The sequence below is a fragment of the Oncorhynchus clarkii genome, chromosome 16 (assembly GCF_045791955.1).
Source record: "Oncorhynchus clarkii lewisi isolate Uvic-CL-2024 chromosome 16, UVic_Ocla_1.0, whole genome shotgun sequence".
NCBI classification, from domain to species: Eukaryota; Metazoa; Chordata; class Actinopteri; order Salmoniformes; family Salmonidae; genus Oncorhynchus; species Oncorhynchus clarkii.
The window spans coordinates 42,235,880-42,263,122 of record NC_092162.1 but is presented as its reverse complement, the minus strand read 5'-3'; the positions used below and the strand labels follow the sequence as shown (position 1 = coordinate 42,263,122).

At 45.8% G+C, this 27,243-nt stretch overlaps 1 protein-coding gene across 1 annotated transcript in view; it reads right to left on the bottom strand.

The window, feature by feature from the left end:
• LOC139367625 (von Willebrand factor A domain-containing protein 5B1-like) overlaps nt 1-27,243 on the bottom strand; it is a 40,069-nt gene that overhangs the window by 5,857 nt on the left and 6,969 nt on the right. The window contains exons 7-16 of the mRNA XM_071105891.1: nt 23,789-23,965; nt 22,124-22,234; nt 21,424-21,626; nt 15,317-15,431; nt 14,650-14,835; nt 14,121-14,328; nt 13,742-13,944; nt 6,821-7,088; nt 6,392-6,700; nt 539-676 (exon numbers count right to left, since the gene is read on the bottom strand). Coding sequence (XP_070961992.1) covers nt 539-676; nt 6,392-6,700; nt 6,821-7,088; nt 13,742-13,944; nt 14,121-14,328; nt 14,650-14,835; nt 15,317-15,431; nt 21,424-21,626; nt 22,124-22,234; nt 23,789-23,965 — 1,918 coding nt within the window. The remainder of the gene's footprint in view (nt 1-538; nt 677-6,391; nt 6,701-6,820; nt 7,089-13,741; nt 13,945-14,120; nt 14,329-14,649; nt 14,836-15,316; nt 15,432-21,423; nt 21,627-22,123; nt 22,235-23,788; nt 23,966-27,243) is intronic.

Here is a 27,243-nt window from a genome sequence, read left to right as displayed (position 1 = left end):
CAGCCATGCTCAAGGTCCTAAATGATATCATAACCGCCATCGATAAAAGACCGTTCTGTGCAGCCGTCTTCATCGACCTGGCCAAGGCTTTCAACTCTGTCAATCATCGCATTCTTATCGGCAGACTCAATAGCCTTGGTTTCTCAAATGACTGCCTTGCCCGTTTCACCAACTACTTCTCAGACAGAGTTCAGTGTGTCAAATCGGAGGGCCTATTGTCCGGACCTCTGGCAGTCTATATGGGGAGGCCAAAGGGTTCAATTCTCGGGCAGACTCTTTTCTCTGTAAATATCAATGATGTCGCTCTTGCTGCTGGTGATTCTCTGATCCACCTCTATGCAGACGACACCATTCGGTTTACATCTGACCCTTCTTTGGACACTATGTTAACAAACCTCCAGACGAGCTTCAGCTTTAACTCTGTGTTGTTGTTTTTGTCGCACTGCTCTGCTTTATCTTGGCCAGGTCACAGTTGTAAATGAGAACTTGTTCTCAACTGGCCTACCTGGTTAAATAAAAATGAACAGGAGTGTCTCACCTGGGTTGATGTAGTCGATTAAGGTCTGTAGATATTCATTAGTGTCCAGATCAACAGGGACAAATGCAGTGTATTTACTGAGAATGTTACAGGCCTTGCTGGTGTGGATGGCATACAACTGGCATCTTCTGCCAGAACCTGGAAAATAACATGTTGTCACCTTATCATCTTTGATTTACATAAATTCCATTATAAAACTGATTTGAAGGAGTAAACTATTACCAAAACAAAACAACAAAAGACAATCACTCCGAAGGATACCATTTATGACTGAATTCAGGTTGTGTCAAATTTTCAAGGTTAGCTTTTTCTACAGATTCAGAGCTTCAAAATGGTGTATCATACACTGCAGTTAGGGGAAACATGGGAATGTGATAAACGTTGTGGCAGACGGCAGGGAGAGGTGAGGGGAGTGGTTATTGAGGGGAGATATCTTGCAGCCCACTGGCTCCACCCCTGAGCCTTATATGGACTTCCTGCCCCAAATAGACAAGGCTGTAGATCGTTAAGCCAGGGATTGCTTGGGGATAAAGGAGGAAGCAGCCTGCACAAAGGGTCAGAGTAAGGAAAGAGCAACGTGCATTATGAAGAGTGGGAGAAGAGAGAATAATATCTGTGAGACTACCCGTTGTGACCTGGACTGTCGGATTACCCCACTTGTGTACTGCATTGGCTGAGGACCCAAGTTTTAGGATTACCCCTGGAGAACGGAACAGACAACGAGAATGGCTTGTGGACTGTGAAGTAATTGGTGAATTCCCCCTTCTTCCCCAGTGTACAAAAATCCCTAAGAACTTCCCATTTACATTCTAGTTGTGCTACTGGTGTATGTTTTGTTATTGAACTTGGTGATGTGGAAACCCCACACCCTTGAGCGTGCTACATATGGTGGAGAATGTGGAGAGGCCAAACCAAGCTCAATAACGAAACAGACACAAAGCACAATGGAAGAATTGGTGAAACAGCTAGTGGAGGCGAACATAGCACAGCAGGCTATGCATCAGGAGCTGCTGGCGGAACAGCGTCACCAGAATGTCCTTCCTGTTTGGCCCTGTCCGGGGGTGTCCTCGGATGGGGCCACAGTGTCTCCTGACCCCTCCTGTCTCAGCCTCCAGTATTTATGCTGCAGTAGTGTGTCGGGGGGCTAGGGTCAGTTTGTTATATCTGGAGTACTTCTCCTGTCCTATTCGGTGTCCTGTGTGAATTTAAGTGTCCTCTCTCTCTTTCTCTCTTTCTTTCTCTCTCTCGGAGGACCTGAGCCCTAGGACCATGCCTCAGGACTACCTGACATGATGACTCCTTGCTGTCCCCAGTCCACCTGGCCGTGTTGCTGCTCCAGTTTCAACTGTTCTGCCTTATTATTATTTGACCATGCTGGTCATTTATGAACATTTGAACATCTTGGCCATGTTATAACCGCCACCCGGCACAGCCAGAAGAGGACTGGCCACCCCACATAGCCTGGTTCCTCTCTAGGTTTCTTCCTAGGTTTTGGCCTTTCTAGGGAGTTTTTCCTAGCCACCGTGCTTCTACACCTGCATTGCTTGCTGTTTGGGGTTTTAGGCTGGGTTTCTGTACAGCACTTTGAGATATCAGCTGATGTACGAAGGGTTATATAAAACATTTTGATTTGATTTGAATGCTCTCCTGCAAGCTGAACTCAGCCAGCTGACAGCCGCCCAGGCCTGCATAGCGTCAGGCGCAGCAGTCTCTTGTCCCAAACCCAGTAGGTTTATACTGAAGCTGACAGAGGCTGATGACATTGAGGCTTACCTACATGCTTTCGAGAGGACGGCAGCTAAGGAGAAATGGCCCCATGAGCAATGGGCCAGCCTACCTGCACCCTTCCTGTCGGGCGCGACACAGAAGACCTATCAGGATCTGACGGTTGACCAGGTGATGCATTACAGGGTGCTGAAAAAGGAAATCCTGCACCGGTATGGTTACACCTTGATTAGCAGGACACAAAGATTCCATGATTGGGCGTATGATTTTACAGCATCCCGCCGATCACAAATGCATGATCTAATTGGGTTGGCCAAGAGCAGGCTAACTGCTAAACCCCTGACGCTCACGACCATCGAAAGTGGTCATAGATAAACTGATACGCTCTCTCCCGTTCAAAGCTACATAGTTAGCCAGCCAAGCTAACCCGCAGATCAGCTGGTAGTACTGGTGGAAGGCCAACAGGTGGCTTTGTAAGCCAGACTGGAGGGAGAGGTGGCGAGTCTGGAAGACATGTTCCCAATGGACCATGAGTTGGCACCAGAGCCCGCCTCTCTAGCGGGCCGGTTCGGCACGGCCCAGCTGGAGGATCCCAACTTGGCCAGTGCTCTCCAGCAGGTGACCGTGGTGGACAGAAAGCCCGTGGAGGGGGTAAGTCAAATAACCTACCCCCATTTCTCTATAAAGAAGTTGCTATATCAGGCCGTGAAGAAGAATGATGAATGTCTGGAGTTGTTGTTGGTGCCTCGTCCCTTTGTAACATCTGTCCTGAAGTTGGCACACTCACATCTTCTTGGGGCTCACCTAGGGGTGGAGAAGACCTTAGACAGGATCAAGGCATGATTTTACTGGCCAGGAGTGAAGAAAGCATTGGAAGAATACTGCTGTAGTTGCACCGAGTGCCCACAGGTGGTGCCAAAACCCCATTTTCCCAGTCCCTTAATAGCCCTACCCATTATTTCAGTTCCTTTCAGCAGGGCTGCAATGGACCTGGTGGGACCTCAACCAGAAGAGCAACTGAGGGCACCAATACATTCGGGTGATTCTGAATTATGCACCAGGTACCCAGAAGCCATTCCCCTGCGCACCATGGCCACCAAGGGAATTGCATGTGAGTTGGTCATGCTGTTCTCCCGGGTAGGCATTCCTGACGAGAGATTGACCGACCAGGGCTCCCCGTTCATGTCACGGATCATGAAGAATCTATGCAAGCTAATGAAAATAACCCAGTTGCGCACCTCAGTGTATCACCCTCAGACAGATGGATTGGTGGAAAGATTCAATCAAACCCTGAAGCAGATGAAAAAGAAGTTGATGGAGGCTGACGGAAAGAATTGGGACCAGCTGCTACCCTACCTGATGTTCTCAATCTGAGAAGTTCTCCTAGCTTCAACAGGATTCTCTCCCTTCGAACTCCTGTACGGGAGATAACACAGAGGGCTGCTGGACGTGGCTAAAGAAGCCTGGGAACAGCAACCGTATGGCAACCCTGTGGCCCCTAGTACGGGAACATATGATGGAGGCCCAAGCGCGGGTGTACAACAGAGGAGCACAACGAAGGGACTTTCAGCCAGGAGACCAAGTGTTTGTCAACACAGCAGAATGTATGTTTTTGGCCCGATGGAGCATGCCATGCAATGTCATTGAGAAGGTGGGTGTAGTTAACTATAGGGTCAAACAGCCGGTACGTAGGCATCTGACCCAGATTTACTATGTGAATTTGCGAAAGAAATGGAATGCATGTGATGTACTCTACTCTATTTTCCGGAAGAAGGCTACCACAGAGACTGAGCCGATGGAGGTGCCAATGGGGAAGCAGCTGAGCCATGCCCAGAAGCAGGAGCTGAGGGAGTTGGTCGGCCGGAACCAAGATGTGTTCTCCAGTGAACCAGGATACCCCGATCTGGTACAGCACAGCATCATCACCAAACCCAGGAAAAAGGTGAAGTTGAGACCCTACCGGAAGCAAGGAGAGAGGCTGTCAAGACCGAGGTAAAAACGATGTTGGAAGCTGATATAATCGAAGAGTCAAATAGTGAGTGGTGCAGCCCCATAGTGTTGGTGCCGAAACCAGATGGCACCTTTCGATTCTGTAATGATTTTAGAAAGGTAAATTAAATCTCAATGTCCAACGCCCACCCCATGCCCCGAATTGATGAATTAATCGAACGGCTAGGGACTGCCCGATTTATCAGCATGCTCGACCTGACAAAGGGTTATTGGCAGGTGCCCTTAGCTCTCGAGGCATGGGAGAAAACTGCTTTTGTCACCCTGGACGGACTGTTCCATTATAAGAAGCTGCACGGGTCCCCGGCCACCTTCAAGAGGTTGATGGACTGGGTTCTCCGACCCCATTGGTAGTACGCGGCGGCATACATTAACGATATTGTGATCCAGGGGAGCGAGTGGGAGACACATCTAAACCAAGTAAGTGCGGTATTGCAGGCCTTACGGGAGGCAGGGCTAACAGCGAACCCAAATAAATATTGGCTCGGCTTGCGGGAGGCTGAGTACCTGGGGTACATGATCGGGAGGGGATGTGTCAAACCCCAGGTGAAGAAAGTGGAGGCGATTTGGGACTTCCCCCGCCCCTTCACCAAGAAGCAAGTACGCACGTTTGCGGGGTTGACTAGTTACTACCGGAGACTTATTCCACACTTTGCCTCCCTAGCCAGCCCCCTGACAGAACTGACCAGGAGCCATCTACCAGCCCAGGTGATGTGGACCGAGGAGACGGAGAAAGCCTTCCAGGACCTAAAGGGAGCACTGTGTTCTGGACCCGTGCTGGTGACACCGGACTTCTCCAAACCACTGGTGGTACAGACCGATGTGTCCGAAATAGGGGTGGATGCCATCCTATCACAGTCATGTACATTGGCCGGAAGCTGTTGCCGCGGAAACAAAGATATTCCACTGTGGAGAAAGACTGTCTAGCGATCAAGTGGGCGCTGGAAACACTGAAGTATTACTTATTGGGATGGCCCTTCACCCTCGTAACAGACCATGCACCACTGGTTCGGATGTCATGGAATAAGGACAGTAACGCCCGCGTCACCGGCTGGTTCCTAACCTTACAGCCCTCTACTTTCTCTGTCGTCCACAGATCAGGTGCAGCCCATGGAAATGCCGATGCCCTAGGGAGCTGGACCGCCCTGGACCGTCCTGGTCAGAGCTGAGGGGTGGGGTCTGTGGCAGATGGCAGGGAGGGGTGGTTATTGAGGGGAGATATCTTGCAGCCCACTGGCTCCACCCCTGAGCCTTATATGGACTTCCTGCCCCAACGAGGCAAGGCTGTAGATCGCTAAGCAAGGGAGTGCTTGGGGATAAAGGAGGAAGCAACCTGCACAAAGGGGCAGAGTAAGGAGACCAACGTGCGTTATGAAGAGTGGGAGAAGAGAGAATCATATCTGAGATTACCCGTTGTGACCTAGATTGTCGGATTAACCCCCTTGTGTACTGAACTGGATTGGCTGAGGACCCGAGTTTTAGGATTACCCCTGGAGAACGGAACATGCAACGAGAATGGCTTGTGGCCTGTGAAGTAATTGGTGAATTCCCACTTCTTCCCCAGTGTAAAAATATCCCTAATAACTTTCCATTTGCATTCTAGTTGTGCTACTGGTGTATGTTTTGTTATTGAACTTGGTGACGTGCTACAATATGTTATATAACTTTGGAGATAAGTAGGAGAAAAATGCCATTCAATTATTTTTACTACCATTTAGCAATGTTCACAACTTAAGCCTTAGACCCACCCATCTCTAAGAATTCATATGTAAACGCATGAGTCAGCATGACATTCTCCTCCAGAATGTAGTCTCTCTGTTATCCCCCTCCCTTATCTCAGCCAATCATGGATCCTGCCTTTCTCCCTATATAGCTCAGTGCTTTCGACTGGGCTAAACTAATTTTGAGATTTTTTTCTTCATATTTACAGATCCCATACAAGTTTGTAGTTAAGGCATATGAAAGTTAACATGTTCAAGAAGGCATTTCTGCAACAACAAAAAATAATAATATTTTTTTTACATTTAACACCCCTACTGTGATGTAGGAAATCACATCAAACACCCCGATCCTGAATCCGGTCACATTTGAGCAATGAGATATTACCCATGTCTTACGCACCATGCTCAATCTCACACTCCTTATCTGCCATGTTTTCAAAATCCTGAATAATGGAACGTCCAGCCAGATGATGGAACGTTTCGTTCCACAGTTCCTCGTGAACTTTCTCTTCCCGCTCTCTGCCCTTCAGGTAGGGGTTTATGTCAAAGGTCACCTCCCACTTGACTGGCTTCCCGCAGAGCAGGCCCGACACCACGGCCTTACAGTCCCCCTTCACCACCTCTTGACAGTCTGGGGTGGTGTTCAGATCTGTCGTGGCTGGAGGCTCCTGGGGGGTTTCTATCTCACACAGCTGATTGGGGTAGCAGTCTGGTAACACAACAATGAGAAGTTAGACGTCTTGTCTGGGATATCAGTTATTTGATCGATTAGTGTGTCTACTATTGCTCAATGTTAGGGTGAGTGGGAGGGCTGTGGTTGTGGACGCACCTGCGTCTCCTAAGCTGCCGACAGAAGGGTCAGTGGAGGAGGAGCAGTCCTCCCAACCGGTGCTCCTGGTTCCCCCTGGAGCGTGCTCTGGGTCAGCCCTGCTCCTGGTGGTTTCGGCCTGCAGGTTGGAGCCGGGGGGCTGGGCCTGCTCTGGGTCCACCTCTTGGGGAGCCCACTCCAGATGGGGGGAGGGTGTGTGAGAAGCGCCGTTGGCAGGGCGCTCCCTGGAACCCGTGGCAGATGTGGCACACAGGTTCACTAGCTGTGGCTGTCAGGGGTTAAACATAAAGATACATGTTTAGCTAAATACTATGACCAAAGATGTTATTAAACTTTATTACAATGTTAATTTAAGTCCAGAATAATTGCAATACATCCACTGACTTACTCCCCACGAATGTGAACCGACCATAGACTAATTGCGACCATGCCCATTCAGGCAAGAAGCTCACTTAAGTGTTAATAAGGACCATTACAGTGATGGCATTGTGCATGCAGTAATGACAGACTCAGTCATCAGAGCAACGTGTTTTTGCCCATTCCACTGATTACAGTGGTTCCAAAACTTTTTATAGTCCCGTACCCCTTCAAACATTCAACCTCCAGCTGCGTACCCCCTCTACTAGCACCAAGGTCAGCGCACTCTCAAATGTTGTTTTTTTGCCATCATTGTAATCCTGCCACACACACACACACACACACTATACAATACATTAATTAAACATAAGAATGAGTGTGAGTTTTTGTCACAACCCAGATCGTCAGAAGTGACAAAGAGCTGTGTGTTGTCCTTGTTAATGCAGACAGAAGAGCTCCAACTTCTTAATCATAGCCTCAATTTTGTCCCGCACATTGAATATAGTTGCGGAAAGTCCTTGTAATCCTAGATTCAGATCATTCAGGCTGTCACGACTTCCTCCGAAGTCGGTCCCTCTCCTTGTTCGAGCGGCGTTCGGCAGTCGACGTCACCGGCTTTCTAGCCACGGCCGATCCACTTTCATTTTCCATTTGTTTTTTCTTTGTTTTACACACCTGATTTCAATCCCACAATTACTGTTTCATTATTTAACCCTTTGTTCCCCCATGGGTTTTGTGAGTGATTGTTTATTGTATTTTCGGTCTGTCATGGTGTGCGTGTATTTGTTACTTTGTATATTTGACATTTTGAGTAAAAGTACGTTGATTACTCATATCTGCTGTCCTGCGCTAGACTCTCTACACCAGCTACACATAGGACCCATTACAGAATCACTCACCCGAAGAATGGAGTCAGCAGGAGCAGACGCCCTCCCTGTTCCAGTGGAGGAGCGTGTTCAGCAGTACGCGACCATGTTGCAACGTCTGGGCACTGCCATGGATCGCGTGCTGCAGACTATGGATCGTTTAGAGAGAGGAGGTTTTTCAGCGCCTCCACCAGCCCCACTACAACAGGTCCCACTGTCCACCCCTCTTTCCCCTGGTCCCAGCGGGATTCGTCTCGCGCTCCCGAGGGAGTATGATGGGACGGTTGCCGGATGCCTGGCGACCGTCCACCCGGCTCCTTCAGGACGTGCGAGTGTGTCCGCCCTCATCTCCTGCCTCTCAGGCAAAGCCCTGGAGTGGGCCAACGCCGTATGGTGTGAAGGAGATGCGGCGTTATATCATTACGCAGAGTTCACCCGCCGCTGTCGGACAGTGTTCGTTCCACCTGAGGCAGGGGACGAGGAGCGCGCAAGATTTTGCCTTGGACTTCCGGTCCCTGCGGCCAGCGCGGGATGGAACGATAGGGCCCTGATCGATCACTACAGGTGCAGTCTGTGCGAGGACGTCCATCGGGAGTTCGCCTGCCGATACACCACCTTCACATTGGACCAGCTGGTGGACCTGTCCATCCGGCTGGACAACCTGCTGACTGCCTGTGGACGTCCGGATTGGGACCTGTCAGTTCCATCCCCCAGCACCTCCGCTCCGACGCCCATGGAGCTGGGAGGTGCTGCACTTAGGGCGACCGGAGGAGGGGCCATTCCCTGCAGCATCTGTGGCCGCAGAGGGCACACTGCTGGTCGGTGCTGGAGGGGTTCCTCAGAGAGTCGAGGCAGCAGGCAGGGCACTATCGTGTCACCCCAAGTGAGTCGGCACCAGACTCACCCAGAGCCCCCTGTTGCTCACATGTATGTGTTTATTTAATTTCCTAAGTTTTGCCCGCATTCCCAGCATAAGGCACTAGTAGATTCAGGCAGAGCTGGGAATTTTATTGACCGTTCATTTGCTCATAGTTTAGGGGTGCTGGGCTTACCCTGGTTGGCCTATCATGACCCCACTATTTCGTGGCAACATAGGGCATTCAAGGGGTGGTCACGAGAGTGCTCAGGGATGTGTGTGGGGGTTTCAATCGGTGCGACTACGGTGGAAAGTCCAGACCAGGTCTCCACCGTGCACATCCCCTCAGGATATGCCGATTTGGCGACTAAATGACCACCTCATCGACAGGGGGATTGTGCGATAAATCTCGTTGTGGGCGCAGCACTTCCCAGGAAGTCACGTGTATCCTCTGTCACAGGAGGAGACAGTGTTTATGGAAACATATGTCTCCGAATCCCTGGGGCAGGGATACATTCGGCCCTCCACTTCACCTGCCTCCTCAAGTTTCTTTTTTGTGAAGAAGAAGGATGGTGGTCTGCGCCCGTGTATTGACTATCGAGGGATCAATCAGATCACTGTGAGGTACAGCTACCTGCTGCTTCTCATCGCCAGTGCGATCGAGTCAATGCACAGGGCGCGCTTCTCAAGAGCGCTTACAACCTGGTGCGTATCCGGGAGGGGGACGAGTGGAAGACGGCATTTAGTACCACCTCAGGGCACTATGAGTACCTCGTCATGCCGTACGGGTTTATGAATGCTCCATCAGTCTTCCAGGTTTTTGTTGACAAGATTTTCCAGGGCCTGCGCGGGCAGGGTGTAGTGGTGTATATTGATGACATTCTGATATACTCCGCTACATGCGCCGAGCATGTGTTCCTGGTGCGCAGGGTGCTTGGTCGACTGTTGGAGCATGACCTGTACGTCAAGGCTGAGAAATGTTTGTTCTTCCAACAGTCTGTCTCCTTCTTAGGGTACCGCATTTCCACGTCGGGTGGAGTTGAGAGTGATTGCATTTCAGCCGTGTGTAAATGGCCGACTCCCACCACGGTAAAGGAAGTGCAGTGATTTTTAGGGTTTGCCAACTACTACCGGAAGTTTGGTCAGGTAGCAGCTCCCATTACCTCACTGCTGAAGGGAGGACAGGTGCGGCTGCAGTGGTCGGCTGAGGCGGACAGGGCTTTTGGTCACCTGAAGGCTCTGTTTACCTCTGCTCCCGTGCTGGCTTATCCGGATCCCTCTTTGGCGTTCATAGTGGAGGTGGATGCGTCCGAGGCTGGGATAGGAGCCGTGCTCTCTCAGCACTCGGGCACGCCACCAAAGCTCCGCTCCTGTGCCTTCTTTTCAAAGAGGCTCAGCCCGGCGGAGCGAAACTATGATGTGGGCGACCGGGAGATGTTGGCTGTTGTCAAGGCTCTGAAGGCATGGAGACATTGGCTTGAGGGTGCTAAACACCCTTTTCTCATCTGGACTGACCACCGCAATCTGGAGTACATCCGGGCGGCGAGGAGACTGAACCCTCGCCAGGCAAGGTGGGCTATGTTCTTTACCCGTTTTGTTTTCACCCTATCCTACAGACCAGGTTCCCAAAATGCTAAGGCAGGCACACTATCCCGGATGTATGACATAGAGGAGCGGTCTATGGATCACACTCCCATCCTTGCGGCCTCTTGCCTGGTGGCATCGGTGGTACGGGAGCTGGACGCGGACATCGAGCGGGCGTTACGCACAGAGCCCACTCCCCCCCAATGTCCAGCTGGGCGCCTGTACGTTCCGTCTGCTGTCCGCGACCGTTTGATCTATTGGGCCCATACGTCACCCTCCTCTGGTCATCCTGGCATCGGGCGGACGGTGTGTTGCCTTTGTGGGAAGTACAGGTGGCCCACCTTGGCCAAGGACATGAAGGTTTATGTTTCCTCCTGCTCGGTGTGCGCCCAGTGCAAGGCTCCCAGGCACCTGCCCAGAGGAAAATTACAACGGCCGTGTTCACACCTGTCGGTGGACTTCCTGACGGTTCTTCCTCCCTCACAGGGCAACTGGTCGCTATGGATCGGTTTTCTAAGACATGCCGTCTCCTCCCTTTGCCCGGTCTCCCTACGGCCCTACAGACTGCGGAGGCCCTGTTCACTCATGCCTTCCGGCACAACGGGGTGCCTGAGGACATAGTCTCTGATCGAGGTCCCCAGTTCACGCCCAGGGTCTGGAGTGCGTTCATGGAACGTCTGGCGGTCTCGGTCAGCCTCACCTTAGATTTTCAACCCGAGAGTAACGGGCAGGTGGAGAGAATAAACCAGGATATGGGTAGGTTTCTGCGGACATATTGTCAGGACCGGCCGGGGGAGTCGGCGGCATTCATCCCCTGGGCAGAGATGGCTCGAAACTCACTCCGCCACTCCTCCACTAACCTCTCTCCTTTCCAGTGAGTACTGGGGTATCAGCCAGTTCTGGCACCGTGGCATCAGAGCCAGATCGAAGCTCCTGCGGTGGATGAATTGTTCAAGCACTCGGAAGAGACCTGGGACGCCGCCCATGGGCACCTACAACGGGCCTTTAGGCGGCAAAAAGAGGGCGCTGACCGCCACTGCAGCGAGGCCCCGGTGTTCGCACTGGAGGACCGGGTCTGGCTCTCGACCTGAAACCTGCCCCTCCTCCTGCCCTGCCGGAAGCTGGGTCAGTGGTTTGTGGGGACATTTAAAGTCCTGTTGAGACTGAACAAGGTATGCTACACGTTACAGCTTCCCCCAGATTATTTTATTAATCCCTCGTTCCATGTGTCTCTCCTCAGGCCGGTGGTGGCTGGTCCACTCCAGGAAGCTAAGGTGCGGGAGGTTCCTCCGCCCCCTCTGGACATCGAAGGGCCCCGGCATATGCTGTTCGAGCTATCCTGGACTCGAGGTGTTGGGCTTCAGTACCTCGTAGAGTGGGAGGGGTACGGTCCGGAGGAGAGATGCTGGGTGCCGGTGGAGGACGTCCTGGACCCTTCGTTGCTGCGGGATTTCCACCGTCTCCATCAGAATCGCCCTGCGCATCGTCCTCTGAGTCATCCCCGAAGTCGCTATCACCTCTGCCACCTCTCCTTGTTCGGGCGGCATTCGTTGATCGACATCACCGGCTTTCTATCCACCGCCGATCCACTTTTCATTTTCCATTTGTTTTGTCTTTGTTTTACACACCTGATTCAATCCCACAATTACAAAACCCCCATGGGTTTTTGTGAGTGATTGTATATTGTATTTTCGGTCTGTCATGGTGTGTGTGTATTTGTTACTTTGTATATTTTACATTTTGAGTAAAAGTATGTTGATTACTTATATCTGCTGTCCTGCGCCAGACTCTCTACACCAACTACACATAGGACCCATTACACAGGCGATAAAAAACATCACCCGGATACGTCATTGCATATTGCAGAAAATACACGAGAGTTTAGGGGCCTTGCTTTAACAAAGTTAAATTTTTTTACTGTAGTGTCCAAAATGTCTTTCAAGCTGTCAGGCATTCCCTTAGCAGCAAGAGCCTCTCGGTGGATGCTGCAGTGTACCCAAGGCGCTTCCCAGGAGCAACTACTTGCACGCGGGTTACCACTCTACTATGTCTCCCTGTCATGGCTTTTGCGCCATCAGTATTTTAACTCAAAATACCAACATGACCAGCACCTACGTTTCCCGCGAGAGAGTAACGGTTAATGTGATTGGATGTTAATTATTTGACAAGGCTACCTGTATTTGACATTGTGTTGTTATTTCGCTGAACACTGAGGCTACTCAGGCGAGAAAATATGTCATCACATTTTTATTTGGCATACCCCCGACGGCATTGCTTGGGAATACCTGCACTAAATCAAGGACAACGCCTTTTATGACATGGGTTATGCCACAATTTGAATTAGCTGATGCCAATTTGTATAAAATGTTTTCTTATATTTCTTTATACGCTTTTTGTTGATGACCATAAAACCTGTTTTGTCTTAATAAGCAGATTAATAATTTCTGCACTCAGAACCAAGTCTTGCGTGCACTATTAACTATCACACTATGCAGATCAAAGTCAAATTCCAAGTATATCATTTGTACAAGGGCAGAAACCATGGAATGACAGGTGAGCCTTGCCTCATTATGCCAATGCACTCTGGGCAACTTTCAGACAGTCCATTATCATTCATGAAATGATGGTGGCCCTCATTAGTGATGAGAGAACATTCCTCTTTTGTATTCGTGATTACACTCCAACTCAGCCCAGGGTCAGATCGCTTTCTCCCACGCCATTATTACTCATCCAACATCACTGCAATTTCAACACTGACTTCCTGGCATATCTTATCGAAAAGACAATATAATTGTCCGAAAGAGATTTGGGGTTTCCATGTTTGTGTACAAAATGCCATATGCTGCAAGATCAACCTGTAAAAAACGATATTTTCCAGAATAATGGTTTTTACTTTTACCATGAAAGCCTATTCATTTTGCACCAATGTCTTAGGTATTCTGTGGTGTTTCTTAAATTGCTTTTGTGTGGTTATGAACAAAGAATAAATTGGATTGTCACTTAAACGATTCTATTTGAAGATTGAAATCAATGAACCATATGTATCATATTAAGACATGTTTCTAATGATTTCTATACATGTTTTTCTTTTTGAACAATTCTCCTCATAGTCATTTTTCTTCAGGTTATAAGTAGAGTGTGAGATAGATGAGGACAGAGACACAGTAGAAAGAGGGGACATAGGAATCGAACTGCAGTCTCCAGGGTCGAGACCCAGATCTGTTGGCAGTGCCACAAGATCACAGACACTGCACTCACGTGGTATTCAGTCTTCCATTGTGCTCCATAGTCAGGGCTGGTCTGTCCATTCAGCTCCTGGACTTTAGCTCTCCTCAGTGGGTTCTTCCCCTCTACAGAGCTGGGGTCACTGGGAGTGCAGGTCTTCTTCATGTTTTGGTTGTATTCCACTATCTGGCTGGTGCTATACACACGTCTTCTAGGTGACGTTTTGCTCTCTATTCCTATGGGTTTGTGAAAAGATCACATTCATTTGTGTGCACAAATACACGTTTTCATGTCTGAATGTGTGATCATGTCTGACCAAGTGATTGTTACCGCATGAATTGGACCAACTAAACAAAAATGGCATTTGAACCAGTGGAAAGGAAGAGATGATCTCAGACCTCTAGATTCTTACCCATGGCTTTGTGTTCTGTGGGGCCAGGGCTGCTTTCTGACATGGAGTCCAGATAGGAGTCCAACGGCAGGCTGGAGTGTATGTCCCTGTGCATTCCTGGACCGTCAGAGAAGCCTGTAGTCGTCTCTGGGTCCTCCTCTTGGGAGTGGTAAAACACTGAGCTAGCTGACACATTGGAATGCATCATACTGTATCGCCTCCTTTTATCCTGGCGGAAGAGTTGAAAGAGAAATGTCTGAGTGCTGCATCTCTACACCACTTGGGAGTGTAATTGATAGTTGCTGACCGAGACATTCATTTCAAGATATAGCTTTTCGACACCTTTCATCAGAGAGGATATTTTAGCCTTCAAAAAATAATCCACATCCTTCACTTGAATCACTTAACATAGAGACGTTCTATTGAATTGAAATAGAGGGAAACAGATAATGTGTTTGATTCTCGTTCAGGAGTGAGGGATCTTAATCACACTAAGAAATATGAATACATATTACATAGCCACTTTATGTCAAGGTGTAGGCCTACTTACAGATCTGGGATTGGGATGGTAGCGCGTGGTGTCGCACACCACGCTGTAGCCAATCAAACAGTCCCCAGGGAACAGGAATGTGGAGCCCACTGGGGAGAGCAACACCTCCTTGGTGTCAGGGAACAACCAGTCGATGGCTATGTCACTCAGCACTGGGGCCATGGTCTTCTTCAGCGACTTAATAATCTGGGAGAATATACAGATAGAGAGATGCAGTTGAAATAGAATAGAAACAGAGATCTATTGAAGTTATTCTTATGAGTTTCAGTGATCTGGGAGAGTACGGGCAGAGATGCAGAGGACATTGCCTTCCTTGAGTGCCAGCATTATAGAGGTGAAACGCGGATTCCTAGAATATCGCATTGTCTACTGAAATTATGACATTCCCTCCATCTGTACAATGCAATTTGTTTTGTGAAAACAAGACTAGAGGCTGTAAGCCTGTGAGAATGGAATAATAAAGGACCCTTTTAAAACATAACATATGCTGTGAATTAGACTGATTCTAATGGGCGTTTTATTCAACAAAATGAATTGTTAATTGCTAACAGTGGAGAGCACTCTGTCTGAACAATTTGCATCCTCTGCATAATGGCCCTCCTCTATGACATTCAGAATAGCTGGTTGTCGCAAAGAGGAGGATAAACATGTCATTGGAAATGAGGACCTTGGGCTGCAGTCTCTCCCCTTCTGCCAAGAACTCTGCCGTTCCTTTGGAAACGGCTGCCAGTCCTGTCATCAGTCTCCTGCAAGCACTCTGACCGATGCCGAAGGTGTAGCACCTGCCAAAACAAGATTCACATCTCAGTGGCTTAGTGGCCTGGAAAGACCAGCGGCCTGAAAATGTCTGTAGGTATCGGAGTCGCATAAGCGTCAGACACCCTATTTCTCATAGACATTTATTCCCTCACAGAGACCTCTTGAGATGGTCCAGTAGTTTAAAGTTGTGGTGGTATATTACATCCCTCCCTCCCCCACAAAGTTTTTGGTTTATAAGTCCATGTAATTTGCTGCACATAGCAGCAGAAAACTAGATGATGCGAAATGTAGTTAATTCTCTGCAATGAGAAGTATGTAGCAAATGACAGAGCAGTGGAAGAACTTAGTGTGTCGTCAGGCACCCCCAAAGCAGTCAATGAATGTATTGCGCCAGGAGTAGTTCACTAACTAGACCTCGATTCAAATGTATCAAGAAATATGAATCTGTATGCCTAGCAATCAACAAATGTACATCGTTTAAAGCACACGCTTACAAGTCTCAGTCACAAATGACAGCTCCAATAAACCCCCTATGGTGAACAACATTGGTGCTTTCAAGACAACGGGGAACTCTGAAAAAAACGAGGACGAATCATGAAGTCAATGAAAGAGATCCGAGTAGGAATTCTGAGTTTTATGAACCTTCAAAACAAATTTACCCAGTTGGAGCTTGTTTTCTTCTGAGTTCCCAGTTGTCTTGAACACCCTGAAGTCAGAAGTAGGAGATCTCCCAGATCTGAGTTCCCAGTTGTTTTGAATGCGGTACATGTGAACAAGAGGCTTGTAGAATCATTCATGACTCTTTTTGAGTTTTCAGTTCATCGTTCGTCTGTAAATAAAAATGGATAGGGGGTCCTAGTGGCTCTGGCCATTATTGAGTCAAATGAATGAAATTAGTCTAAAGATTCGCTCTTTTGACTAAATTAGTCGAAAATATCAGAGTCAGTAAAAAGAGCAGAACTACCCATCACTAGCCTGATGAGGACCGAGAGTGAGACGGACTCTGTTGATCGAACTCTGTTGATGGTCAATTTGATGGTCAATTTTCATCATCATGCAGCCAAATGCCATGTCTCCTTATCAGTTTTCCCCATTAGGTTTGTCAATTTCATTTCACATGTCACACTGAGTACAAATTAGAGATGTCAATCTCCATCTCAGCATCAGCCGATGCACCAGTGATGGCCACTCTGCATAGTTGTTGAGGGCAAACAGCGGGGATTAAAAAGGAGGCGCAACCTTTAGCATAACTACATGTCTGACGTGGTCTGTGTCCCAAATGGCACCCTATTCCCTATACAGTGCACTACTTTTGACCAGGGCCCATAGTGCACTACTTTTGACACTATGTAGGAAATAGGGTGCCATTTGTGATGCAAACCTGGTAGCAGAGGTTCATTAGTATTTTCGCTGTCCACTGACCGGGGATGTGCTGATTTGTGAGTGTGGAGCAATAATGATTCTGGACGCGCGGCCGGATTGGCCAGACCACTGTGTATCTAATCCAATCATCTAGGGGTTATTCATCCTTTAAAAAGGGGAATATTTTAAGTTAATTACATCAGTTGTAGTTCAAGAAAGGATGACTGCGGACTGGGATTGGAGATGCAACAACCAAAGTGAAACAATAACCAATTCCCTGCAGACAGTATTGTGTTATTGGCGGTCTTGGTCTATCAACAGCTGGTGTTTTGATTCTTCAGGGGCATGTTCAGAGCATCTCCCCATGTTCAGATGTTGCAGTGTTTGAAAATATTAGTATATTACCATATGACTTTGTTGACACTGTGATTTGCTTTGACTTTACCATACCCAATAATGTTGCGCGGGTTGATTCATAACCAGCAGTCCGCGCGGGGCGGGTTTAGAGCCATGAAATATTGTGTGGATTAAGGGCGGGTGGTGGCGGGCGTGTTGAATAAAGAGAAAACAATACCTTAAATCCATAAATGTAGCCTATCATTCTTGTGCAATTTATATCTATAGGCTACATTGGCATTTTTATTTCATCATTTTATGCTCTGGCATTTGCGTATAAGCCTAAACTTTATAAGCCAAACTGTATGAATGCCAAACAGCCTACACGCTAATCGACAAATGCTTTTGGGATCGGTCAGTAAATGTTAATGTCTGTCCATGGAGGCGAAAAGGACAATGTTGGAATTTAAAGCTGCAATATATGTAACTTTTTGGGTGACCTTACCAAATTCACATAAACATTTGTGTTATAGATCGGTCATTCTAATTGAAAGCAAGTCGAAGAAGCAGTAGATCTGTTTTATGTGCCCTATTTCTATGCTTTCCGTTCTTACGTTTCGTTTTTGCATCTTTTATTTTCGGTTTTGTACACCAGCTTCAAACAGCTGAAAATACAATATTTTTCATTATGTAAAATATATTTCACAATGGTTTAGATGGTGCAATGATTCTCTACACTATACTTGCTTGTTTTGTCACGTAAACTGAAATTAGGGGACTATTAGAATTGTAGCAACCAGGAAATGGAGGAGTGATTTCCGCATAGCGCATCCTTAAGTCAATAAGCGAAAAGCTGCGAAATGCGAAGTTGAAAATAAAGAAATGGGAGGGCCAGAAAAGTAATGTTTGGAAACTATGGATACTATACCAATTGGATAGTCGCAAGACTGACTTCAAATAGGCGTATGGCACCTCAAGGAAACTGTAGCCTACTGTTTAGATGGCTTAATTGGAAGCTGAACTCTGGACACTGCAGGTCTATAACATCTTACATGACCTTTATATTAACTCTTGCAGAATTAAGCATTTCTTGCAATAAAATGATACACCAAATGTAGGCAAAATGTTGACTCGGGAACAGGAGTGGAGAAATATGATTTATTCCTTTCAGCATCTTGAGAGAATGTGAATGCAGTTCCATCTGTAGTGTTGCTATCTTTAAAAGCTGATAGTAGCCTATTTCAACTACATAAAATATGGTCATTTTCATAGCTGTTTGGTCGTTTTTCATAGCTTTCTATTTCTTACAACAGGTCAAACAGATGTGATTTGGAAATTTTGCACAGAAAATATTTCCCATTTTTTTTTCTCCCCGGTCTCTAAACTTCTTTGGTCGGAGAAAGAAGCAGAAATCACATGGAAAACTTTACCGAAGTCAACTAGATTGAAGAATTAATTCTATAGATTTATGACATTCTGATAAGTAAGGGTTTATTCAGTCTTCTAGGGCAACATATAGGCCTACTGACAGAAGAGAAGCTGTATGTATATACTGTAATTATAGACAAGTTGACTAACAAACATCCTACCAAAATTTCGGAAATGATAAGCAGAAATAACTAAAATCAGGCAACAAAAAAAATAATCCTGCACCCCCTGTCAAATTATTCCATCATCTCTGACTAGCCTAGAATGCATTTTCTATATTATTAGGTTAGGGTTGGGTGTGGGCCTCAGATTTTCACTTTACCACACATAGTGCCTTCGGAAAGCTCTGGAGCAGGTTTTCATCAAGGATGTTTCTGCACTTTGCTCCGTTCATCTTTCCCTTGATCCTAACTAGTCTCCCAATCCCTGCCGCTGAAACACATCCCCACAGCATGATGCTGCCACCACCATGCTTTACCGGGGGGGTGGTGCCAGGTCTCCTCCAGGTGTGACGCTTGGCATTCAGGCCAAAGAGTTCAATCTTGGTTTCATCAGACCAGAGAATCTTGTTTCTCACATGGTGCCTTTTGGCAAACACCAAGCGGGCTGTCATTTGACTTTTACTGAGGAGTGGCTTCCGTCTGGCCACTCTACCATAAAGGCCTGATTGGTGGAGTGCTGCAGAGATGGTTGTCCTTCTGGAGGGTTCTCCCATCTCCACAGAGGAAGCTATGAGCTATGTCAGAATGACCATTGGGTTCTTGGTCACCTCTCTGACCAAGGCCCTTCCCCCCCGATGGGACCTTCAATGCTGCAGAAATGTTGTGGTACCCTTCCCCAGATCTGTGCCTCGACACAATCCTGTCTCTGAGCTCTACGGACAATTCCTTTGACCTAACGATATGTTTTTTGCTTGGACATGCACTGTAAACTATGGGACATTATATAGACAGGTGTGTGCCTTCCCAAATAATGTACAATTAATTGAAATAATGTTCAAACAAGTTTTAGAAACATCTCGAGGATAATCAATGGAAACAGGATGCACCTGAGCTCAATTTTGAGTCTCATAGCAAAGGTTCTGAATATTTATGTAAATAAGATATATATATATATATATATATATATATTATTTTTTTTGTAATACAATCCCCCCAAAAATCTAAAAACCTGTTTTTGCTCTGTCATTATGGAGTGTTGTGTAGATTGCTGAGGATTTTTATTTATTTTATATAATACATTTTAGAATAAGGCTGTAACGTAACAAAATGTGGAACAAGTCAAGGGGTCTGAATACTTCCAGAAGGCACTGTATAGTCGGAAGGTTGCGTATGGGTTATTAGCAATTCACTGTCAGCATGCAGGAAATGCTACTAACCACTTTTGGAGCTAACTAGTTACTGCTTTCAAATCTTGATGTCGACAGCAGATGGCAGTTGTATTAATAACATGACTAACTTAGCTAGCTAATATACATTTCAAAAAGCAAGTTATATTAAGTGGCTTGCTAGCATTAGCAACATTTGGTGGCCAATGAGACTGAGAGCTGGCTAACCAGCTGAGCTAGCAAACAATGTAACAAAAGTATAATTTCAGATTCGAAAAATACTCCATCAGGCTCTGCATTTCAGGAATCAGTAGCAAGTACCCCTGGTGCACTGTTAAATTATTTAACCATTTAAACACTGTATTTTTTTTAAAGAAAACTAAATTTAATGTGTTTTAAACTTGAGCTTGTCTGAGGTGTAGGACTCGACGACAGTTTTTATCCATTGGACAAATTCTTGAGGGGCTTAGCGAAGGGTTAGTTGTTCCGAGAACGTTAAGAAAACTATCCATGAACACTTTGAGAGAACGTTCTAAGAATGTTATTTAAAAACATATACATTCCGTTGTCAGCATCAACAAAACTCTCTATCCTCTTCCTTGTTAAGTGTGTTCAGGTGTGTTGGCCACGCCCACTTATTGGCCACACCTGATCTTAATGAGTGCTTGATTCGTTTGAAATGAGGCCTGTTTGAATAGACGAATATTAACAGTTTTGCATGTGTAAAAAAAAAAAAAAAAAGGAAGCGCATGCTAGCACCATCCTGGTGGCGCAGTGGACTAATTCCATGGATAGAGAACAGAAGATTATAGACTCAAATCTTACTGATGCCTTGTCACAATAAAAAAATAATTGTGTTTGCATGATTACTGCCTAAGGAAATAAATGTCCATGTGTCCTATCTGTGCTAAGCCACAATAAGCTAGCTGTCTTAATGAAATATTCAGTGGAAGTTATTTAAAATAAAAAATAAAAACCTATCATTTCTCATGAATAAAACCTCCCAGAACATTCTCAGAACCTCTCTAAAAGTTTACATTCCCAGAAAAGGTGAAATTTTCACTTCTGTTCTCAGATCATTTAAAGAAAGATACCAGTCAGGAAACGGCTTCGTTCCCACAACCAATGTGAACTTCCAAGGAACCAAATGTGCTAGCTGGGAAGGTTTTGCAATAACGCCCCCTCCAATCCCCTAGACTTGATTACATGTCTGAATGGTATGTTGTTTATTTGCTTTGTGCATAATGCATTAGCAAGCTCAATCAGATTTAATATGACTACTGTGCTAGTTAGTGTTGTGCTGCTATTGTTCTTGTGTCCAATTCCATTACAACTCTTAAAGTGGTGCCCGAGGCCGTCTGATTCACACGTGGTATCAAATGGGGCACTTTGTAACGGGTTTAGATTAGAAGCCTCCAGCTAGGGCAAAACGAACAGCAATTTAACAATACCCATAAACCACTTTACACCATGGTGTAAAGTGGGTTTGCATACTGATTGATTCCCCCAATGCCTGTAAGAAGAGGAAGTGAAGGACAGGTACATGTGGATTGTCTGTTTACCTGGTGTAGCGGGCATGGCTGCGGACCAGCTCGATGACCTTCCCTGTGTTGTTGACAGCCCCGTCCGTGAGCAGGAAGAGCATGCGAGGATGACCTGCGTGCATTGGTTGCCTCAGGATCCATTTGAGCGGTGCCAGGATGTTGGTGCCGCCCATGTCAGCTCGGATCTTCTTGATGTACTCACAAGCCATGGTTACTGTTTCCTGAAAAATGTAGAAAGCAAGAGAAAAAGCATAGTAGTATTTAATAGCCTAGCAGTTAGAAAGGCTAGCCTGCAACCGGAGGGTTGCCAGTTCAAATCCCAGGTCTGACTGGAAAAATCTGGTGGCAAGTGAGCTGGCAACCAGAGGGTTGCTTGTATCAAATTCTAGACGCTATTGCCTGCAGTTGTGCCCTTGAGCAAGACACTTAACACCCCAAAACAACAGCGCTTCGGGTGCTCAGTGTGGCAGCCCCTGCACCTCTCCTATGGGTTGGGTTAAAAGTGGAAGTCAAATTTCGGTTGGATATTGTATGCAATTGACCAATAAAGTGATCTCTCAATAGACAAATGTGTCTCTGACTCACACTTCGATTACCTGTAGTTGTCAAATCTGGCCCATGAGATTAAGGACTTACTAATAGAGATTTTATCAATGACATGCAGTTAATTAATATTGACCTGAAAGCAGAAACACTACATGTCCTGTCAGCCTCATACCTCATCATAGCTCTGACTGGTAGTAAACAGTGTTTTGAATGTGGAGCCGAAGCCAATGATGTTGAAGAGGCTGGCAGGCACAAGGCTCTTCAGAATCACCACCATGGCATCCTGGAAACAGAACAGACATGGTCGAAGAGCAGAATGAGAAAAGTGGGAAAGAGTGAGGAAGAGAGCAAAAAGAAAAGAAACAAGACAGGCAGACCAGGCAGTCAATTTTTAAGTCATTGTCTAACAATCAACCTTGTTCACCTGCTGCAAGTGTTCTTTACCTATATGAGGAAAATTGTTAAAACATTTTTGGCTGCAGCAGTACGACCAGATTACAGCTCCTCTAACACGGTCTTCTCTGGCATCAGGCTAGTTATTACAAACGGTTTAAAGTTTAAAGTGTTATTAGTTGTATGTACAGGATACACATGGTATACACTGTCCAACAAAATGCTTACTTACAGGTTCCTTCTTGATAATGAAACAACAATAAGAAATAAGAAAAGATAAGAATATGAACAGAAAGTAAATGGCTTAGTAGAATAGACATTTTAGCATATGTATAATACAGGAAGTTTGTAGTAAATTCATTACATTTATGTATCAGGGAAGGGCGGATTTGGGTGCAAGTGTTTAAATTGTGCAGTATTAGTATTGTGCAGTAACCTCTGAAATCAACTTAGTTTTTACATTTAGCTCATTAATTTACTTCCCCAATTACTGCAGATAGAGCAGCTTGCTGTGGATCGGGTAAGATAGTTGTTTACATGTTTGAATGGTGCAGGCACGAAATGAGACAGAAATTTCACGGGTGGGGAGAGAGCGAGAGAGAGGGGTAGAAATGGAGGGGGCTTGGCTTGAAGAACTGAAATATCATGACATGATGTGAATTGGAATGTGTTTAGCCTATCACTAGCATTATAACTTCACCAAATTGCATAATTATATACTAGACATGAGTCATATTTTTGGAGCTAAAAATAAAATGATTTATTGGTTCTCAAGATTTGACAATAATGGTTCTGTTCCGGAAAACTAGAGATCAACCACATAATCTCCTCCTCTTTTTCCCTCCGTATTTTAAGAGGTGGTATCAAATAGATGTTTACATTTCTCATTCTCTTTATATTCAGTCAAAGGTGATATAAAATTGGGGCCTGGCATTTTAGGGGAGTTCCTGGCTGTTCAAAGAAACAGACGAGGAATGGTTGCATCGATTTGACCAGCCTTTAAGCCAGACTTTGGGGTATCAGAGAGTGTCAAAGGAAGAGGAGGCCCATCCCTCCTGGCCCGAAGTGCATCACAGACTGAGAGAGGTTAGTCAAACATCACTCAGCCTGGCCCATTCAGGTAATTCAGGTCAGATGCACTGGAAATAAAGTCTGAGCTGGGCTGAGTTTCCATTGACCATTCCATTTAAAGGTGTGGCAGCTTCACTCCATTTTTGTAAAGACTACTTTCTATGAGCAGTGAGTCATTGAGTCATTAATAGCACACCTATTTGTGTATAACCGCACTTAAGACACCTAATTAGTATACTACATCATTCCTTTCTCATTAATTTATTTTTCTTTGCCCTGAATTAACAAGTTTAGAATGTAGTTAATTATGCTTACTATATGCATTTCCTATGAATGTGTTATGTATGGGTTATTATGAAGTCTCATACAGTACCTTGACACGGCTGATGTTGACCCCGCTCATGCTCCCACTGCGGTCAATGAGGAAGATGTACTCTCCATGCACCTTCCTCAGGTCAGAGGTCATGGACTTGAGGTCTGGGCAGAAGTTGAGCATGACCACAGGGTTGTGAAGGATGTCCTTGTGGAGACGCTTACGAATGATATCCACCTACATATGGCCATGTGACCAGAGGATAACATGGTGAGTGAAGTGCTTGAGATCTAGTCTACACATGGTCCAGAGGATAACATGGTGAGTGAAGTGCTTGATATCTAGTCTACACATGGTCAACAGGATACAGTAAGAGAAGGGTGAACGAAAGAAAATGAGATCAAAATGACATCATGCAAGCTTTGAATGAGAGCCATATCCACATATTGGAATAACTTTGTACATGCATTTGTTTTTAAATATAGTTATCTTACAAATCACATCTGATAAGATCAGCATTAAAAAGAGCTAGCTCTTAACAAAACAGTGTTCCCTTAATCTAAACTACAACACAGCTGTTTCCTTAATGCAAAAAGGTGCATGAAATACATAGATCTAACAGTTAAATATTCTCCACGTGGAATGTTTTTGATAAACTGAATTACAGCTATGCTTCTTTAAATAAAAATATTTCATAATTCAAGGATTTTCTTTTCTTTAAGAGACACATTATTTGAGAAAGAAAGGGCACTCGATCAACTGGTGCATGTGTTCTTTCAGGTAGATCCAAGCAGAAGGCTGAGGACCATTCATTGTTTCCATAGTAACGCCTTTTTAATCACACACACACCATTTTAGGGCGTAAGTGTTTTCTCTCTCCCTCCCGTTTAGGTCTACTGGTCACTGAGGATGTATGTGTGTCTACCACTGTTGTGCCATTCTGACATGTGGAGAATAAGGTACAATCTGTACTGACACATGATTTCACCTCAAGAAAAATTATAAACTCACCATTTAAATAACATACCGTAGCTCCAATGTGTGTCATATGTGGTTTAACAATAATTTCAGAGAGGTGGAAATAAATCAAACACTTTTATGTAATAATAATGGACACAGGAATTATGTAAAATACCTGAATCATGCAAAACTTGCAAAAGGTATGGGGGCAAAAACCCTGTGCTATTCTGGAGCACGAGTACAGGACATTACAGGGCTGCTTCCGACCGTTCTACAACAAATTCTGGGAGCTGACGCTGTCATAGTCCATGTGGGGTCAAACGACATTAGGAAGGCTAGCTCGGAACTTCTGAAAATTTATTTTTAAAGAACTGATTCCAGCATGACAACGACCCGAAACACACAGCCAGGGCAACTAAGGACTGGCTCCGTAAGAAGCATCTCAAGGTCCTGGAGTGTAAATTATTTTTTACAATGGCCTACCAAAAGGCAAAATGCCTCCTTCAGGGACGGGGGCTGGGATTAAAAATAAAAATATAGGACAAAACACACATCACGACAAGAGAGATACCACAACACTACATAAAGAGAGACCTAAGACAACCACATAGCATGGCAGCAACACATGACAACACAGCATAATAGCAACACAACATGGCAGCAGTACAATATGGTAGCAGCACAAAACATGGTACAAACATTATTGGGCACAGACAACAGCACAAAGGGCAAAAAGGTAGAAACAACAAAACATCAGGCGAAGCAACCACAACTTTCAGTAAGTGTCCATGATTTAGTCTTTGAATCAAGAGATTGAGAGTTTTTTGCAGCTCGTTCCAGTCGCTAGCTGCAGAGAGCTGAAAAGAGGAGCGACCCAGAGATGTGTGTGCTTTGGGGACCTTTAACAGAATGTGACTGGCAGAACGGGTGTTGTATGTGGAGGATGAGGGCTGCAATAGGTATCTCAGATAGGGGGGAGTGAGGCCTAAGAGGGTTTTATAAATAAGCCTCCACCAGAACAAGTATACAGAGATGACCAGTTTACAGAGTATAGAGTGCAGTGATGTCCTATAAGGTGGCAAATCTGATGGCCGAATGGTAGAGAATATCTAGCAGCTCGAGAGCACCCTTACCTGCCGATCTATAAATTAAATCTCTGTAATCTAGCATGGGTAGGATGGTCATCTGAATCAGGGTTAGTTTGGCAGCTGGGGTGAAAGAGGAGCAAATATGATAGAGATTGAACATTAGCCTGCAGATTTGATATGTGCTGAGAGAAAGACAGTGTACTGTCTAGCCATACTCCCGAGTACTTGTATGAGGTGACTACCTCAAGCTCTAAACCCTCAGAGGTAGTAATCACACCGGTGGGGAGAGGGGCAAGTTAAGGCCAGCGAAAGCTTGATGAACACGAAGAAAAGATTTGTTGTAGAGCGTTTGTTGTAGAGAAAACTTTGTTGTAGAGCACCTCCAAAAATCCGCGGAGGTGCCAGCTGAGTATGACTGTATCATCTGCATATAAATGGATGAGAGTGCTTCCTATTGCCTGAGCTATGTTGTAGATGTAAATTGAGAAGAGCGTGGGGCCTAGGATCGAGCCTTGGGGTACTCCTTTGGTGACAGGCAGTGGCTGAGACAGCAGATGTTCTGACTTTATGCACTGCACTCTTTGAGAGAGATAGTTAGCAAACTCCTTAGCAGGCCCACAAGAACCGAATTGTCTACTGTATCAAAAGCTTTGGCCAAGTCAATTAAAATAGCAACACAACATTGCTTAGAATCAAGGGCAAAGGGGAAATCATTTGGCACCATTAAGGTTGCAGTGACACATCCATAACCTGAGCGGAAAAAAGATTGCAAACCAGAGAGAATACTATAGACATCAAGAAAGTCGGTCAGTTGATTATTGAAAAGTTTTTCCAACACTTTTGATAAACAGGGCAAAATAGAAATTGGCCTATAACAGTTAGGATCAGCTTTATCTCCCACTTTAAATAAAGGACTCATGTGGCTGCCTTCCAAGCAATGGGAACCTCCCCAGAGAGGAGAGACAGGTTGTCAAAGTTCTGTTTCATTTTTGAGTGTGCTCCCTTAGGTTACCGCTGGAGGGCACCTTACTTTGTTTCTTGTGTCCAGGTTCCCCTGATTGTTATTATTGGTTTCACCTGTGGTTGATTGCCCTGTGTTTGATTCACCTGTGGTTGATTGATTCTCAGTTCACATGTTGCCTGGCTATTTAGGTTCCTCTGTGGGCAGGGATCTTTGCTTAGGTCTCATGTTTTGATTAGTGTGCTATTGCTTTGTTTCGTTCTGTGAAGACCTTAGTAAATGTTCTGGATTTACCCTTACCTCTGCCTGCTGTGTTTCTCTGCGCCTGGGTCCGAGTTCATACTAGTATTATTGTCACACAGGTTAAAAAGGTCAGAGATAGGCTTGGCGATGATAGGGGCTGCTATCTTAAAGAAGAGAGGGTCTAAACCATCTGACCCAGATGTTTTTGGGGGGTCAAGTTTAAGGAGCTCTTTTAGCACCTCAGACTCAGTGACCACCTGCAG